The sequence below is a fragment of the Cryptotermes secundus genome, unplaced genomic scaffold (assembly GCF_002891405.2).
Source record: "Cryptotermes secundus unplaced genomic scaffold, Csec_1.0 scaffold540, whole genome shotgun sequence".
Lineage (NCBI taxonomy): Eukaryota > Metazoa > Arthropoda > Insecta > Blattodea > Kalotermitidae > Cryptotermes > Cryptotermes secundus.
The window spans coordinates 574565-594718 of NW_019742447.1; the positions used below are offsets into that span (position 1 = coordinate 574565).

The following is a 20154-nucleotide window of genomic DNA, read 5'->3' on the forward strand; positions in this document are numbered from 1 at the left end:
CTCGTATGATATTATTACACTGTTTCAGTGTTTGTTTTGTTGCCCTTTGGTATTGTTGGGTCGGGTTTTTGTCGATTTTTATAAACTGGTTATTGTCTATGAAGTTATTTATTTTCTGTTTATATTCTTCTTCTGTTAGTATTACTAGTGTTTTTCCTTTATCTGCTTTCGTTATAATAAGTTTATTCTCTTTTATTTTATTTTTTATATTCATTATTTGTTTCCATTCCCTTTTATCATTCTTATCTTTATTGTTTTTATTCCTTTCATTATTATTCTTGTGTATATCTTTTAGTTTCTTCGCAATTAGGTGTCTATAATAATTTTGTTCTGTTATTTCTAGGTTATTTATTGCTGTTTCAGCTTCTAGGGCTAATGTCTCGATCCATTTTTCATTCTTGTGATGTAGATTATATTTAAGGCCTTTACTTAATATTTGGTTTTCTTCGTGTGTAAATTGTATATTTGTTTGGTTCACTACCCTCGTGTATTGTATGTTTTTACTTGTTGTATCTGTATTTTGTGTTTTCATCATGTTGTTTATTTTTTGTTGTTGTTTTTGATATGTTGTTTCCATATCTTTCTGTAATTTTTCTTCTATTGATTGCTCGATGTTATTCCATGTTCGTTGCCATGTGTTTGCATTGTGTATGTGAATATGATAGAGTTGTGTATTTAGTTGTTGTTTCTTTTTGTATAGAAATTTTATTTCATTTTTTATGCGTATTGTCTGGGCTGTATTTGTGTTTTCACAAACATCAAACAGCGAAGCGGCTAAGAAAACACAAATACAGGCCCAGACAATACGCATAAAAAATGAAATAAAATTTCTATCAGGATCTCTGGTTCACCAGAAAGAGTGAACATAGAAACCTTAATTTTTGGTGGAAGCACCCAGTGAGTGGCACTCCCAATAAAGGGATAATGATGGCCAGCATCAGACAGATGCATTTTACTACTAGATGTGAACCCGGTACTTTTCACATGCACAAATGTTTCATTCTATTAAGCAGACAGGTCGTGTGGAAAAACCTGCACAAGTCCTTTACATTACCCTCAGCCCACCAAATCTCCAGTTACATGACCTGAATGTGTTATACCAAGTGTGAAACAAATGTAATCACATATGGGTTTGAGATTTCATGACAGTAAAGATTCAGGCTGTGGTCTTCTGAGCTGTAACACCACGTAGTGAGGTACACCATTATCAACATTCTGAAGGAGCCTGCTGGATACATCTTCTACCCTGAAGATGGTGGAAACAGGTTCCTCTGAAACACTGGTAACTACCTACCATACTACACGGTATCATAACCTAGAGGACCACTATCTAAACATAAATGTAATTATAAAGCATGCATTCACAGCAAAAAAAAATCCATAATTAGCTTATCATAATAAAATAATAGTTCTAGTTAGAGCAAATAATACAAACAAATGTTTATTAAAGATTCCTTTCATCTCAATAATTGAAGTAATAATTAAAACAGTTATTTTACTAGAACAATGACCACAGAAGTTGTAAATACATCCAGAATATATTTCTTGTCAGTATTAATTATAAGCAAAATTTCATTCCTTAACAGTAAATTTGCTGAACATAAGATTAAATTATTGTAATAACTTAAAAAATATACTGTGCCTACATAATTTAAGAAAGCTAAATTTTCAATGTTATTCTGGTCAGTGAAATAAACTGATTCTGTTAAAAAGTACGTTTAAATATGCATGGACCCTCATCTTGCTAAGAAGCACAAATCACTTCTACCAAGTTTCTCCTCAATCTGCCAATGTCCCATACCTAGACCACAAGTGAGGAACTTGACTTATTGATGGGAAATGTGACTCACATCCGGCCAGCCATCGCATTTGATGTCTGCTAGGAGTTTCTCCGTAATGCAGACAATGTTGAGCCTGGCTCGAAACCTGTTCACGTTGACTCTGAAGTGAGATACTTCAACCTTCTCGCCTTTCTGACGAAAAGCCTTCAGCTGCATAGCAGGCATTGCTTCACAGTCGCATGTTATTGTCTGCAAAAATAGAAAATATTAACATCAGATGTATCTAGGGTTCTCAGATACCCCGTTTTCCCTGGATTCTTCCGTGTTTTCACCCAAATTTTGTTCCTCCATTTATTGTTTACCCGAAGTGGATAATTCTCCGTTTTTTCATTTAAGTCCATTACGAATTATATTTCATGGGTTAAACATTATCATAAAATTTCTGTAATCCTCGGAAAATGACTTTGTTATAGTTTCTTTCGTTATGTTGTGGAGCGAATCTTTTCATTCATGAAAAGTAAGTGGAGTGACACACGAAACAGATGCTCAACAGATTTAATCAAGGCAGAACTCCAGGTGACAGTGAACTATGAAAGCAAGTCCTGTTCAGAATTTTATAAATTTTCAAAGGGTGATGTTCAATTATTAAAAAGTGCTAAGAGTTCGGTGAAATACAATTAACAGAATCTGATCAACCAGCCCTTGAAAGTTATAAATATGTAGTATTTAATATTTGTGTGTTCCACAAATGTGTGCTAGGTAATATTTTTTGTGCATTCTATAAATATGTAATAGGGCTACGTAATATTTGTTTTGTTTTATAAATGTGTAGTAGGCCTATGTAATACAGATGTGTAGTAGCATTTTGTAAGTTATGTAGTATGTTGATTATGTATATTTTATAGCCTATTAGTTGTGAAAAATGTCGTTATAAACAAGCAATGAGACAGCACTCCTTTTTTTATTTTACAAAATCTGGCAACCCTAGATGTATCATAAAAAGGATAAACACTGACATTCAAATTCATCATATGAGAAATTACATAAATAGGAGACTTGCTTAAAATCAACACATGAATTTGATAAATTATAAAGATTTTATTGTCACAGGGATATGTTTCAGGAAAAGTTACAAAAATCAACTGCCTAAAATGATGCAAAAATTTGTTTCTTCTAGTCATTAAAATTAGAATGGAAAGGTAACTGATAAGAAGAGGGGAACATTATGTCAACAGTGTAACTGGGTGACAAATTTCAATGTGCCATTTAGTCATGGTATATAAATATTTTACACAACCTTACCTAGAACAAAATATTGCATATGACAATACATATTCATAAAATACATACTGAATATCAACAAATGTGAAACTAAAACATTCTGGCAGTCAACAGGCATTTTGAGTATGCCTCCTGGGTTATGATGCTGTGTAGTTCAGAGAAAGCTCAAAGTTTTGGAGAAACAACTCACCTCCATCATCATGGTAAAAGAGAAAGTAAAGCTAGAAACTACCAGAAGCAAATGGCAAACTCACTCTCAACCTCATGGAGTTAAAATGTTCCTCCAAAATGTTGGGCTTTCCCCAAACTACATGGCTTTACAACCAGTAAGACCATAATGACCACAGTCACCACGATGAAAACCTCAAATTCAGCCACTGGCATTAGATTAATAAGATAACAAGTGAGGATGAAACGAAACAACATATGTTTCGACAAATATGTAAGTTATTTTTGGTAAAAAAAATCTACATAAATGTCAGTCTGAAGAATCTTAATGTCTGCAGAATATCTATACAGCCTTGTACTCTTAGGTATGTACTTTTGTGGCTGCAAAGAATTATCAGAAGAAAGTTAAAATAGTGTGATTTTTGGACAATAATACAATTACAAGACACATACAAAACGCCTCGAGACAATACTGGCTGGGCTAAATCAAAGTTTGCTATGTAAACACATTCAGATACACCAGAGCACTTCAAGTGACATTACAAACTGTCCCTCATTAATCTGGAAGAATTAAAGAGTTAACAACGTAAATGCCATTTGGGTAACTTGCAGCTACAGGGAGCAGCTGTCTGCCAAATGCATGGCGACCTGCAGTTTGGATGACTCGACTACCCTTGATACTGCAGTGTGTGTTAAAGTATCCCAGTAATCTGGAGAGATTCCAATACAGTGCTACACGAGTTGGCATGGTGGGTGGAAAGACAGGTTTAAAATACCAACCACCAGACCTGTAGCAAACAACAAGATGGGTCCTAATCCCATTTCTCTAATAATGTCAGGGTGTATTCATACACTTAAATGCAATATCCAAACAACCCTGCAACTTCACTTAAATAATCATCACACTCATTGCATCATTTTAAGATGAGATTAGTGTTCTGTTCAGTTCCTCTGTGTTATTCTGAAACTAAAAGGAACACCTCTGACAAGAGAAAATTAACATACTGCACTTCTGACAAGTTACTAGATAAATAAGTGCAATGTGGGTGAGGTTACACAAAATTATCAGTCAGCTGTTAGAAATTAAGTGCATTCAGTTTCTCCTTTTAAAGGTTTTCCTAAAGCTCCTAATTTTTGCAAGATGATTTTGAAGTTTCAAAATGGAAACTCCTTACAATTTTTTAAAGATATATCATAATTCTTTATGTTCAGGTCACATGATTTAAGTAACACAGAAATCCACATACATACACAGTGTTGCCAGTGAATTGTATGGAGTTTGTGCGGACATATGCATTAGAAATAAAAAAACATGTCAATGCTGCAAAAACCAGAAACCACAAGAGAAAACTTTGTCAAGTAAATTATTTATAATCAGCTGATAGAAAGGTAGCATACCATGCACATACTTTAAATTAGGCGGGGCATGCAGTAGCGTAGTTGGTTGAGTCACAATGCTACAAGCTGGAAGGTCACAGGTTTGATTCCCAATGAGGTCAATGGATTTTTTAATTGACCTAATCTTTCCAGCTGCACTATAGCCCTGGGGTCGACTCACCCTCTAACAGAAATGAGTACCAGGAATCTTCCTGGAAGGTATAGGGCGGATGGATGGTCGGTGTGTACGGCTGACAACCTCACTGCCATCTGTGTGCCAATTGTCTAGAAAATGTGGGAGTCTCGAAGTCTCACAACCCTATAGGCCTCCATGACCTGTTAAATTAGGGAATTTTTTCGCGTTGTTTGCAATAATTCTTGGATCTAACTTATTGAAACAGGATTTTGGATGTAGTATCACGGAGCATCACCCAAATACGTCCAAGCAAGTATCCATTAAGACATCATTATTTAAAAAAAAAACAGTTCACAAACAAGCATATTTTGGTTGAGCTTGTTCAGTATATCTGGACACTATATAATAGATTTGGAGCTGGGATAGCATAATTTTTTTTTTATTGCTAGTGGGATGGGCCACTTCTGGCCGATTTTACCAGTCCCAAATGATAGGTGAGGGTGACTGTGGAGCAATTGGTGGAATGAAGATTGGCAGGGGAAACCAAAGTACTCGGATAAAACCTGCCCCAGTGCCACTTTGTCCACCACAAATCCCACGTGACCAGCCCCGGGATCGAACCTGGACCGCTGCAGTGGGAAGCCAGCGACTAACCGCTTGAGCTATGGCGCGGCCCTGGGATAGCATAGTTAGTATAGTGTCTAGCTATAGACTGGATGACCAAGGGGTTGGAGTTCAAGTCCCAATAAAGTCACGAATTTCCTCTTCTCCACGTCCTCCGGACCAGCCCTGGGGCCCATCCAGCCTCCTATCTAATGGGTACCGGAGGCTCTTTGCTTGATGGTAACCGGCAGGGGTGTGAAGCTGACCACTCACCTCCAACTAGTGCCTAGGTAGGAAAATGTGGATCTATACATCCACTCCCCCATACACCTTCATGGCACAGTTAACCACAGGGACTTTACTTTGCCACACCTATATACAAAATTTTATGCATGTATTTTTAAGTTTAGTTTCATTTGCATTTGTATAAGGTATGTGGGTAATAATGAGCACTTTTTTGAGTTCTGGCTTCTGAGATCAAGCATAATCATGCTTGCTGCCTGCTTTATGCTGGTGTCTTGCCTGGCTTACTCTTCAACTCTGAAGATGGTAGCAACATGACTTTGATGGACTACATGGCGCTATAACCCAGAAGACAGAACTCTTCATTACCACCGCTGTAAGAACCTCATATCTTATATGCTTTTGTTGCGTTCATCCACTTTATTCTTCAGCTTAAGCTTTCGAAGAATGGTTTTCAATCTTGTGTGTGTTGATAACACAAATAAACTCATACTACCAAATGTAGCTCAATCAGCCATTCCTGCTCAATAAGTCACTTACTGCAGTCTTTCAGATAAGTGGATTACATACATGTAAAAAGGTTGAAAACCATAGTTCTGAAGAAAAATTTGTTGTGAATGCAATCTGAAGCATTTTTCAGTTGATACTAGTGATGTGTAATCCCAGTATTTTTCCTGTCAGTGACACAGATTCTATAACCAATGTGACCTCACCAACAGAGGCCATGCAGACAAATCCTGAAGAGGGGCTGCTTTAAAAATTAAACCATACTGTCATAATTGTTTTCTATGAATAGGCAGCCTTCATTCCAAAATATCTGAAATTGGGTAAAGTAACTTCAGTAAACAGGGAGACATGCCACTGCCAGCAATGTACATAAATTTCAAGGTACTGAAGATGAGTTATGATGGCTTGAAACTGATGGAACTGTCACACTTGGACAACTCTATCCACAATGACCAAAAATAATTGCACCGCTTTGATCCATTTAATGACAGTCATCTCATCCTTTGCGGGAAATAATGACTATACATATATGTATGAACTAAGAGTCAGAAGGACACTGGAAAGGTAGTCACATCGAATACAGAATGGAATCAGAACAGATCATAAGAATACATACCTCTTAAGTTCTCATGTTGTAATGCTGAAAATTATGAAGACAATGAATTCTAACGTTGAAGACTATTTTCCTACAGAAGCAGAAAAAGTCTTTAAGAGGTCAGATTCCATCCAAGCTACTTGTTTTCTCTCAGCTATTATAGAGCACAACTATGTAAGTGAACTCAACAATAAATTCATTATCATTGTTGTCATCTTTGTCCTCCTCCTCCTCATCACCATCATCTTCATCATAGGGGTCAGAAACGACTTCAGACCTAAGTAGTCACGCCAGATCAGCAGAGGAGTGCTGGGAATTACCAACACGTTAACCAAGAAATTATTATAATGCAGGTTTTGGAACTCGATCCTACATGTATTGTTACTGGGAACCATAATTATATCTTAAGTTACTGTAAACTGGTATGTTAAAAATAAAGGCGCTCTGAAACTAAGCAGACGGCATCTATTTGTGTCTACCCACACGTCAGCTTTGCAATGGAAAGATCATCTCAGGACCCAAATGTCTGGTTTCTCAGGTGGGACACACGCTCATTCCTCCGTCAACTTTTCCCACACATTTTCGGATTCAAGGTGTGCTCAGCAAACCAACACACTATACACTAGGTACGCCACACGTCCTGTTTTTTTAGTGAAGTGTCCGCTGTCCTGGAAAAGAATAAATGGAACGCCAAATATTCCCATGCTTCATTCATAGGCTTTTATTATTTGTTTTCAAACTATCCCAAATTATTGCAAGAAATTCTTATGTTACTTCTTATGTTGAAATGTCACATGTGAGTTATACATATATGTATACCGAAACGAGACTTCATACGAAAAGGAGCAGATTCTGGGATAAATTTCTGGATATTACAATTCCAAACAGAAAAGCCATTCACACAGCCATAAATAAATCAAGGCAGACAGTGTTGTTACTGAAAAAATTAAAAAAATAAAAACGCCAAGTACTCACTGAAGAGTAACTGGATGAAATCGTTGCTAGGCTTGAACGTTCTCTTCAAAACACTCTCAGACCCCTTACGAGTATACAAAGGACGAGGTTCATTCTGTTTCTCTTCAGAAAGCACTAGGTGATTTCATTCTTTGAAGCGTAATATACAGATATGTATGCTGGAATAATCTCATTACTTTTCACATGAATATGATACATAAACTCTAGTTATTTCAACGTGAAACTCGCAGGTGTCACTTCGATGAGACTGGTTTAATGTCTGGTACAATCGCAGGGACTCAGGGTTACGGATGACTGGTGCATCATGCATAACCTCGTTTCACGGTGGCTGTTCCCTGCTTTATTCGGAGAATATTGAAAAAAAAAGCAATTATTGGGGGTATAGGCTGTTTGTCAACCGCACAGCGATTCCAAAAGTGTGCGGAAGGAGATGACGTAACGAGAGCGTGTCCCTCCAGCCTGAGGGCTTCCGGCAGGTTCTGAGTGATCAGTCTGTGTAAACCTAGGCCATGGGCCAAAAGAAAAGTGGGAAAGGGAAATGATCAATGCTTTTATAATTTACTACTTTTCCCATACACATTTATTGCTTCAAGGACTGAAGAACACATTATAGACACGTTGAGGAGTGTGACTGTAAAATGAATAGTTAACTAATGTATTGGCAAGACATGCCATTTGTTGCAACCATACTTTCGCTGAACCGTTCTATCGCGGGTACGTATGTAAATTAGCGCCGCTGCACGGTAGAGATGGTAGATAAAAACCTTAGAAGGATGACAACATGAAAGATTGAATCGCCCGTTAACTAGTATTCAGTTATGCCGTATCGACCGGGAGGTATGTGTAGGAATCAGTATTGCATAGTGTCACTTGAGCATTCAAATGGCTATGAATGGCCATTCAGTCATTCAATCTATAAATAAGCGACCACTTTCATTACGTCTAACCGTATATAGTCTTGAAATTTTTCACAAAGATTAAATATTAAAATATCGTCAGGGCAGCTGCGCATGAGATGAACGGAAAGTGCAACGTTTTCACACTTCGCAGAACTGTTTCTTTAAAATTGTCAACTTCTTGTAAAGTACATATTGTATTCTATTTTCATCCGTTTTGCTACATAGTAACATTTGGACATGTCATTCAGTAATATAAGTTAACAAAATAAATCTACATAGTTACAAGCATACTACGAACTGTATTTCCTTCTCCCTTTCCTCCCCATACACACGCAGATAAAGCGGCAGGCTTCATGCCACAATCACGGTCTTCCAGCCTATAATGTTGAGTCACACACGTCACGTGCTACGGTCCTGCATGCAGAACTGACGGACTGACGGGTTTCCCACAGGCCAACGGTCCAAACGATTGGCCGGCCGGCCGCACCACACACGTCAGTTTTGCCTTTCAGTCTTCAACTGTGCAGGCCGAACTGGAGGCCAAACTGTGTGTGTATGGGGGCCCTAAGCATGCATGCGCAGAAGGCAGTGTGACAAACCTAAAGATGTGTTATGGATAATTTTTTACTTTCCGGTAATTTTCACACTACTGTTCAAGGGAGGGCTTACAATCAAATGTGTATAATTGGAAGCCTCACACAACACTTTTCCCAGTTCAAGTCACGTACACCAAAAAATGTCTGCTTCTGGAAATTCGCTCTCCGTTGTCTACATGCTCGTATCTCTTATTTAAGAATATGTTTGCAATTTTAGTCTAAAGATCGATTACCGGAAGTTCATACATACCGTTACGCACACATATTGGTCTAGTTTCCTGTCACAAATCGTTTCTGTTTCGATGTATGCGAAATCTTGTAAGAGGTTCTAAGAATAAGTACGTGAACTTTTTCAAGTTGTTGCTTATAAAGTACACTTGAAACTATTACCGTCCATCGGCTGCAACAAACCATTTACAATTTAACGGGCCATTTATTCTCCCTCCATCTGAAATTGGAAAGGGGGGGGGGGTTAATTCAAAATGTTAACCAATGTTCTCATATTTCGTTAGGCGCATTTAGCATGTAGTCCGTTCGCTGAGCTCAAGGAAGTGATTAAGTGAGAACAAATGTTCAACCCTCACGGAGTGCATGCTGATTTCGCGATTTCTTTTGTAGCAGCAGCATGTTAAGAGTTTCTAAATTTGAAATATTTGCGGAAGTTAACAGTATCGAGTGTAGGGTGGGATAAACGCAGACAGTGGGGTAGAAATCTAACAGCATTATAATGTTCAGCACCTGCGATATTTTCATGCCTTCTATACGACGCTGGACCGCCTCTGGTATAGTGGTCAGCCTTCCTGGCTACAGATCCAGAGGTCCCGGGTTCGATTCCCGGTGCTACCAGATTTCCTGAGAAGTAGTGGGTCTGTAACGGGGTCCACTCAGTCTCGTGAGGATAATTGAGGAGCTACTTGGATGGAAAAGTAGCGGCTCCGGTCTAGAAAACCGAAATTAACGCCGTGGGGATTCGTTGCGCTGACCACGCGACACCCTCTATCCGTAAAAGTTGGCATTAACTTTGCCGACAGCGGCGGTCGCTCCGTCGGTATAGTTCGCTTGCGGACTAAAGCTACCGACTTTGTTTTTGTTTTATACGACGTTCAAGACAGGCCTACAAACCTCTTTGGAAGAACACGTTTTATGTCAATGAAAGAAACTGAGATCAGTTAATGATTTATTCTAGGATATATCATGACGGAATCTAGTTTATGATGTAGCTGTTTCATATAGCCAAGCTGACTATCCTGAGGATGTTCCTCCTTTTGTTATTCTCTTCATGATGGTTGCATCGGAGAATTCCAGTCCCGTCCAATTCACAGACAAGCATACATCATCGTCTCCTTGAATCCTGTAGCTATATTTCTGAACACAAAACTGTAAAAATAATTAAAAACAAGGGACCACCCTGCTGAATGCCACAATCTTCAACTGTTACCCTTGTCAGCGACAATTATTTTATTACTAAACGAGATATTCTTGTGGTCTTTATTGCTCCATTCTGTTTGATGGATTGTGAAGTCCTTCCTGATTCAAAAATAAAAGAAAGGTTTAAAATAATCAGTTTGTGTAAGGTCAACTATTATTTTAATTCTGACAGCTCAGTCGGTCAATTTATGATCCCGTTCTTTGAGTCAAGGAAACCCCAACAGCCGTCGTGACACCCAAATACAATAAACTTAGCTCTGTTGCAAGAAAAGGACAGAAACACAGTGCAATGTTATACATTGTTACAAAGCAACCATCTTAACAAGAACGTTACTACAGAGTCGCGGTTTTGTGCAATATGACGTATGAAATCCGGTGGGAGGCTACCAACATTTCGGAGGAACCTATTGCCTGCTGCCTCCACCTTTCAGCCTGTAAATGGAAGCAGCAGGTTCTTCCGAAACGTTAATAACAACTTATCCAACTACACAATTTGAAAATAAGAAAACATCAATCTACGTATATATTCACCACCGTGAAAACTTCAAATCTAGTATTATCAGGTCCAGAGATAGGGACTAGCTCTATCGATTCGGCCCAACTGAGGAGGTTCCACCTGAAGAGGGAGACAGAAGCCGGTCTCCGAAACGTTGTGCTTGAAATAAAAACAGGACGATGGATAGTGTCCAGAAACACAATATTTGTACTGGATTTACATATCTGTTTGTTTGTTAGAACTTAATACAGTAATCTTGTCATACTGCGCTACCGTCAACACATTCGACATGTCTCTTTAACACCGATTACCTGGAGCAGAATCCTTCTTCAGACTCAAAAACAAGAACTCAGCTACTTTAAGAATTCTCAGACCTTTATGGAACCCGAAGGGTAATTGCCGCATGCATGCATATGTGCCCTTTATGGGCCCTATCCTAAGCAACGTTTGCCTTAAAACGAAAAAAATATTCGTCAACATGAAACGGCGATACAAGGAAGCATTGTAATTATCTCTTTATTTTTCACAGTAAACATATTCCCTACCAAACTAATGCCCCGTGCAAGCATATCAAGAGGGTTTCACAAGATTATTAACTTGTTTATTTTTAGTCCACTTACTTGCGATGTCAGTAACTCAGACTATTTAGCGTGGAACAATTGGATGAAAGTGAATAATGAACTGAAAAGGATGTGGAAGGAGGATATTCTGGCCTAATTTAAGGTTCTATTCACGCACTTCACGGGCGGAATGAGGAAACCTGCGAAAAGCCTCAGCAAGAATAGTCGATGTCCCAGCCGAGGTTCGGACCGGGTACCTAGCGAATACAAGTCAGAAGCGTAAGCGCTTGAGCCAGCTTGTTCACTGGCTTTTTAAAAAACTCAACATTTTAGTAACAACAAAGGCAAAGTTTCCTAATCATCTAAACTGACACTAAACTTGCGATGGGCTGATCCCTCGTCCAGGGAATCCTACCGACTGTCTAGGATTAAGAAATTGAAGTGAAACGAAGCGTTTCACAGATGCGATAAGCTCCAAAGAGGGAGCAACAGGAATAAAGCTCGACAGAAGACAAGCTAAACAGTGCTGTATTGATTAGCAGTCTGGCTTCTTACCCACCAGACCTACGATCACAATCAAGACCCATATGTCGAATATAGCACTCAGATAAAAAGAAAAGTTTTAATATAAAACTAAGAACGACTTCTGTCTCATCTTTGCTACCTCATAAAGCATAATTATGTCGATCACAGTGGCCACGCGGTCTAAGGAGTGAACCGTCTTCATTCGCTAGAACACTGGGATCGTGGGTTCGAAACCCGCTCGAATCATGAATGTCTGTGTGAATTTATTCTGTGTCTATGTTGTTCTGTGTGCAGGTAGAGGCCCTATGACGGGCTGATCCCCTGTCCAAGGAATCCTACCGACTGGGTATAGGCTTAAGAAACTGAGAAACGGCCAAGGTTCAACAAAAGGACAGTAGAGCCATAGACAGAATGCATAATTTCACCCCAATTTTTCGTTTGACACCGTATGCTCTCCGAAGACGGTACCGTGCCGGCAATTAAACAGAGACAGGAGCGTCGGAATACGAGTCCGTACAAATCTGTAGCTAGTATGATGTAGCAGTTCCATTATCCACGCTTTTGAATCGTTTGGGTTTCCTTTTATGAATTACATCAATTCGACACTGTCTAAAAACTGGCTTGGTATGCGTAAATGACGTCTATCAGTGTTACGTAGGTCACAGCACAATGCATTGGATAAAACAGCAAATTGAAATGATGACTGGAAAAGGAAAAACTTAACGCTGAGAAAACTGCATCTGGACGCAAAGGCCTATGGTGAAAAATTATCTTAAAATTTCGGAGTGTTAAAAATTTAGCGTTCACCTGAGTCCATTAATAGGCGGTGTCCAGACGAATCGGGGTATTGCTATTAAATTTCAACAGCCCTCGCAATAAGTCAGCAAACAGCTGCGATTTTAGAAAAGTAGCCTACGAAATGCCCCCAATTTTTATGAATGCAGCAGGCCAGTCGTATATCATATTTAAATTGCATTAAATCCCCTAATTTACTCTGTGACAGGTATACCCTACACTTGGTTAGTGCTAAATGCTTACGATTATTATGCGTTTAATTGAAATGAATACTGGTGCAGCTTTGTAAATTACATATTTTAAATTATATGACTGGATTCACTTGTGAAGAAGATTCGCGCTAACCACCAAACGTTAACGTTTATGTGCACTGAAGATCTGCATAATTTTCTGTCGGGATCATCAAGTCTATACACTTACACTATCCGACGAATTTTAGATGTACCATACAAGTAACAGGAGCCGGGACAGCTCTTTCGGTATACCGACGGACTACTGGCTGGAGGGCTGGGGTTCGATCCCAGGCAGAAGCAAAAGGCTTTGTTCCACAGTGTTCCAGATCGGCTGTGGTGACACCCCAGCCTCCTAACCAATGAGTACCAGGAGCTCTTTCCCCGAGGGTAAAGCGGGAGGGGCGTGAAGCTGCCCACCCACCTCCATCTAGTGCGCCAAGGTCAAGAATGCTGGAGCTATAATTCCACTCCTTCATAGCTTGGTGCTTAATTAACTAAGAGCGGGCAAACTTTGCCTGTAATGGATTCAAAGGCATAGGAGGTTCAGTTAGTCTGTGAGCACACAGATAAATACCGCGCTGTATTTGTGAGCTGGCGAAGGAAGGCAAACGCCTAATCATACGACAGCAGGGTTCATTGATAGAAATATGAGGTAAGAGAGCGTGTTATAAACATTCTTTCTTCCTGCTTCCTGTCCGCTGCCCACCCACATTTCTGGCATCAATCCAGTTTTCAAGTGTGCCTAGTTACTACTGCTTGCAAACCGATGACAAAGAAACTTCGATGTGCATGTTTTTTTTTCAAGAGTTGACGAAAGATTTCAAGATGATGATGAGTAAATACTGGGGTTACAAATGACTCCAAAACTTGCTTGTGGCGCAGACGCGACGCCGTCAGTACCCCTCGGTTCCAAGAGCAGCTTTTCAAGTGAAGGACCGGGGCGCCTAGAGAACCAGACATACTGCAAAATGTCTGCACTGCAGTGAGTCATCCGAGAAACAAATGTCTGGCAATATTGTTTTTTTTTTTTTGCTTGTTTACACAGAATTCCTTCCATTATAGCGCATTACAGTGTCCATATGGCCTGCAACAGACACGTTTCATATTGTAGGTTATGACTGTGAAGGTATATAGGTCTAGTGGAATTTAAACGGTTCGGGCGATGGTGTAAAACGCTCGGAACTACGTGATTTTTGGACTTTGCCCGTCATCCGGTATTCTAAATTGCACCAAGGAGCACATTCTAACGGACCCAACAGAGCAGGTATCTTCCCCTTCATCTGAGGACGGAAACAGATCCAGTTTCCGAAACGTCCTCCCTGGTGCTTTTAGAATTACGGACGATGGACAAACTCCAAAATCCCAGTAATTCCGATATAGGTCTATTCATAAATATGGGTATGAATAAGAGAAGAAAGCATACATTTTTAATGAAATTACATTTAGTGTATTTTTCGCAGACAGGAGGGTTGGAATATTTCCTGCCCAAATCCTATCTACAAACACCCAGTGACAAATTAAAATAACATGTCTCTGTCTCACAACTTTAAAGACTTCGGTTATTTTCTTCGTGGAGTTCCCGGACCAACTGTCTTGCAGTTCTGAGGCAATCTGAAGCTTTCACGGTGGCTAAAGTTAATAAAATATTCTTGGGGTAACAGCTGTGGCAGCTGATGTCGGCCCCCACATCAGATTCTGATGGAGACAGAGAAGGTCCCCACAACGTCGGTAATTTTTAACCCATTGCCATGGCTGATAACCCGAGATTTCATTAAGGAAACAATAAACAAACACTAGGGGAACGAACTTAAAAGAGAAGTAATGAACAACTTGTTAAAAACGTTGCGATTCGGTTAAAAAGGTGAAAATCAGACCCATGGGCAAAATGTAACAGGAACTATAGCGTGTAGGCAGGAAACAAAAGTACGTGGAAATTAGAAATAAGAATAATAAATAATAATAATAACACAACAAAAAAAAACTCCGTGATTTCAGTCCGCAAGCGAACTATACCGACCGAGCGACCGCCGCCTGTCGGTGAAGTTAGTGCCAACTTTTGCGGATACAGAGTGTCGCGTGGTCGCAGCAACGAATCCCCATGGCCGTTAATTTCGGTTTTCTAGACCGGAGCCGCTATTTCCTTGAAATAGCCCCTCAATTATCATCACGAGGCTGAATGGACACCGTTCCAGACCCACTACTCCTCAGAAAAATATAGTAGCGTCGGTAATCGAACCCGGACCTCTGGATCTGTAGACAGGAACGCTGACCACAAGACCACAGAGGCGGTATAATAATGTCCCAGAGAATGTATAATGAATTACGAACGGTTAAAGATGTACGAACGTTAGAACAGTGTAGATGGTATTTATTTTTAACAGAGATACAAATATCAAACTGGGAATTTGTTTTCAATTTATAAGCAATGAAAACTACATTCGTAAAATGCATTTAATCGCCTCTTCCGTAAGAACCCGTCAGAATTTTTCATCCAGACATTAAACAATTAGAGTGATTAGATTCCAACACTGCCGGCATTATTCACTGCTAAATAGAGAGCACCGTGCAGAATTTTAATTTTTAGTAAATAGTCAATTATTTATTCACAGTGTATTAATGGTATGGTATTAACACATGGTATTAATTAAAGGTCATTTGATCATGAGCAACAGTAAAAACAAAAATGCAAAGGGTAAATTTTTTTAATAATATCAATTTGGAAAGGCATGAGGGTTTGATATAACAAGGGGGGGGGGAAGGCGTCGTGTAAAAATTTCTGGGAATCAGTGATCTAAATCTTGGTTTGCCACGCTTCCCAAATTACCCTTTACTTTCAGGTTATTACTGACTTCAGCATTAACACCTGATCCCCAATACTTAACAACGAAGCATCAGACAGTAAGGTTATTCTGCGTTCATAACAATGGAAGACCGATCTACGGCGTGTAGGGGTCGGCATTCTTGCTTTGCAAGTGTATTCAGAAGACCCCGGATTCGAACCTCAGTTCGGACACCGGGTTACCACAGTAAGATTTTCCACAATTGCTCAGTCCTTACAGAAAAACAGCCCATGACCACTCCCTTTACTATCCCTCCCAATTCATCAGTCATAATCATCATGCTGTTATATGGTATAAAACATATGACACTGACAACGTTTTGTTAATTACGTATTCATTTGTTTACTCGTTACTGAACGGCGCTGTGAGTGAATCAGATTGTACAGACAGCATCCATTGAGAAGAAGACAGTGAATAATGAACTGGAAACGATGTGGAAGGAAGCGAAGAGGTCTAATGCTATGTATTATCCCTACATTAGCCAGAGGACTAATGAAATCCACTAAAACCCCTTTCAGAATAACTGGCGTCCTGGCCAAGACCCGAATACAGCACCTCCCGAATACAAACCAGAAGCATCACCTCTTTAGTCTCCTTGGCCGGTAAAGCTTCATTAGACAAACCATGACATAAGAAAATGGTGACAATGCTTAAATGACGGAAACGAAATGATTTTGAAGCAGGTAAAGTTAATAAGCGGAGAAGTTCATGGAGGTAGGCCTAGGCCCACTTGGGCTGTAGTGCCAGGAAAAAAAAAAGTTAATAAGGTAAAATTGTCCCTGTGATTAATTAATGAAGCAATACGCCATGAATACGGAGTGAAAGTATAGTTCCACCATTCTTGACTTCGGCACTGGATGGAGATGAGCGGTCAGCTTCATGCCTTGGCCGCTCTACCCACGCGGAAAGAACCCCCGGTACCCATTGGATAGCAGGTTGGTTGGGCTCCAGAGCCCGTCTGGACGCTGTGGAGTAGAGATAAATCTTTCGCCCTTGCCGGGAATCGAACACCGGCCGTCATGCCCGTATCCCGTCGCTGTACCGACTGAGCTGATAATGTGGCAGCAATAGGAGAGGAAAATATTTGAAGAGCTTATCTTGTGCGATATAAGACCGTGCAGTCTGTTAAAGAATGAATTTCAACCGACTTCAAGGCATTACGAGTATATCCCAGACGACTGAGTTCTTCACAACCACCGCTGTGAGAACCTCAAATCCTACGGGAAAATATGTGACCCCTACTCAGCTTTCATCCTCACCAACTGAAGAGTTCTCACTGAAGAAGAATGAATTACTGGATTACTGGGTTATTTAACGAAGCCATTTCACGTTGCTTTGTTGGTTCCGCGTTTCCTACGCAATGACCCATTGTTATTGCGTTGTCTCTGTGGGAACGCTTCGCGTATTCGTCGTAACCGTGGAGATTCGGTGTTAGAACTATAACAGAGCGATTGTTGTTTCTTATGCAACGGTCTATTCTAGAGTTACATAACGATATTGAAAGATGATCATGAATAATGTTGCAGTTGAAATCATGTCTAAATTAGAGCCCTATATACAGAAGTGCCGTTTTAAGTAGACAGCTGACGACCAGTAATAGCTATTTAAATATAGAAAATAAGTTAAGGAACAATAATATTTAAAATATTTAGATGACAGCCCTATATGAAATAAATTATAAAACACAAGAGGAAAAATTAAAGATCTTTTTATCTTGTAAAATAATAGTGTTATTTATGGTCTTCACTGAGATCAAGTAGGAAAGAAAACAGTTTGTATGTATGTGATTCAAGTCGGTGGGACCACCGCTCAAGGCCGTAAAACCGTTATGCTTCGGCGACCAAGCACAGAGGCTTCCTCTGCAAACGTGAGCGGCATCCCTTCGGCATTCCGAGATGCGTAACACGTTCCTGCACCTTTCGGAGTTACTCTCTCAGACTACAGTCCGATTGCAAATAACATAAAGTGTCCGTAGTTTCCCTTCTCTGGTATAGCAGCAAATTTGCGAAGAGCAGAAGCATACTGTATGCATAACGCAAAACATTTGCGTTATTCACAGCGCCAACATAGGTACTTTTGTAAGATTTGAGGCTTTCACGGCGGTGACTATGAAGAAAGCAGTCTTCTGGGATNCTTTTGTTGCTGTTGCTGTTATGTCCTTCTCTTTTGAAAATTGATCGTCTTCGAGTTCCGGGTCGGTATAGCAGAGATATGCTTTGTTGAATATCTGCTCCTCAACTAATATCCACCTCTTCTACATTTGCTTAAGCTGCTAATTTTGTTTGTAGGGACGTCGACGTATTTGGAACAAAAACTGTTTCCTTTAGTAAAATGTTGTAGTAAGGCCGAGCCATAGCTCAAGCGGTTAGTCGCTGGCTTCCCACCGCGGCCCGGGTTCAATTCCGGGTCTGGTCAAGTGGAATTTGTGGTGGACAAAGTTGAGCTGGGGCGGGTTTTCTCCGAGTACTTCGGTTTCCCCTGCCAATCTTCATTTCACCAAACTCTCCATCACCATAGTCAACCGGGGCAGGCTACAATAAGTCAATCAGTGGCCGCTACTGAACGTTGCCGGAAGAACGACGCGACTTCAGCGCCCCTGTGGCAGCCATTCACAACTTAGAATACTCCTCTTTCAAATGGTCACTGACTCATTCCTTGACGATGCTTGAGAACGGAAGCAATGCGTCGTGAAATCGGTTCATTCTTTTTTAATAACTCTGTATCTCTACTCCCTCGTGTGTCTTAATGGCATAGTGCTTAACTAATTAAGCAGAGGGACAACTTTATATGTATTATTATTATTATTAAAAGTTATTCTAGCTGTAGTTCCAGTTTTAATTCTACCCTTAGTCTAGCTCTTGTTAAGTACATTTCCAATGCTCGCCTGTTAAGAGGCCACTCGGTGTCGGCAAGCACTTGAATGAAGGAACCGAATTGAATTACAGTAGTAGCATTAGTACATTTATGATTATTAGGCTTCTTATTATCACATAAATTAAGATAAACAAGGAGTCTCTAAGCTTAAGCCAGCAACATGCCTGTACATACAGTAAACCCTCGCTAATCCGATTATAGTTAATCCGGATCGAAATATGATATATGAAAACTGCTGTTCACAGTTGAGTACATACTTTAAAGGACACATGGCATTCAGGAAGGTAGATGAGTCACTTTTCTGTTCAGACAAAACTTGACGGTTTCTTCAAACCTGCATTATTACGTTCAAAAACAAGTGTAACTTCTGAGTCTTATATTGATGAATAAATATACTGCCTTTTTATAGTTTTTAAATACAGGCTCTACAAGTGATATTTTATATTTATTTTCATCAGTACTATTTATATCATTAAATTTTCCATTTATTTGTGTTCTAAATTTCTTTGTCTTTTAGGGATACCTTTTACTTAACTTATCCGGATTGTCGCTTAATCAGGAAAACCTATCCCCCATTATCTAGGGTTGACCGTACATTTGAAGGAAATGTGAGAGCACTTGGATGGATCCCTGTACCCTCGAGCTGTGAAGCAACAATTCTAATCATGTGGCAAACGGAGACCTGGCCTATAAATAAAGAATTCCCATAATTCTAACAATATGCACATTAAACATAAATAAAAGGAAAGGTGGGCCTATAAAGTTAAACATGTTACAATTAGATTACACTGTATAACAAAGTGTTTTGGAAATCTGGCGCACGATAGAAGGCTGTAAGTTTTTAAATGCATCACTATTTCATATCAGAAATTGTTGTTTTTCTTCCATCTCAGAAGTTCGCTGCGCTGCTATACTGATGTCGCAAATGACATTCGTTTATTCTAGGTCATCCGAAGAAGCTACATTGTCTGAAGAAGAGGTTATACAATGAGTAAATTCTGTAGCAGGTCTACAGTAGACTATATATAGACTGGGACGGATGACTGAGGAACTGGTTGGTGTGTACGTGAAGAAACCATCCTGCACTGGAGTGAAGCGACCGAGAAAACTACAAAACCATTTCGTCATGACAGCAGGTGCTCGGAAAGTCTAGAACAAAATACTTCCGAAAAGAAGTCAGTGGCCTGGGTTCTCAGACATTCATTTTAAAACACAATCTTTCTGCTTGTCAAGGTCGTCGGA

At 39.7% G+C, this 20154-nt stretch overlaps 1 protein-coding gene across 6 annotated transcripts in view; it reads right to left on the reverse strand.

Moving 5' to 3' along the window:
- Positions 1 to 20154, reverse strand: part of LOC111873206 (phospholipid transfer protein C2CD2L) — a 178269-nt gene that overhangs the window by 55071 nt on the left and 103044 nt on the right. For all 6 annotated transcript variants that reach the window (XM_023867727.2, XM_023867724.2, XM_023867726.2 and 3 more), the window contains exon 3: positions 1851 to 2030. In XM_023867727.2, coding sequence (XP_023723495.1) covers positions 1851 to 2030 — 180 coding nt within the window. The remainder of the gene's footprint in view (positions 1 to 1850; positions 2031 to 20154) is intronic.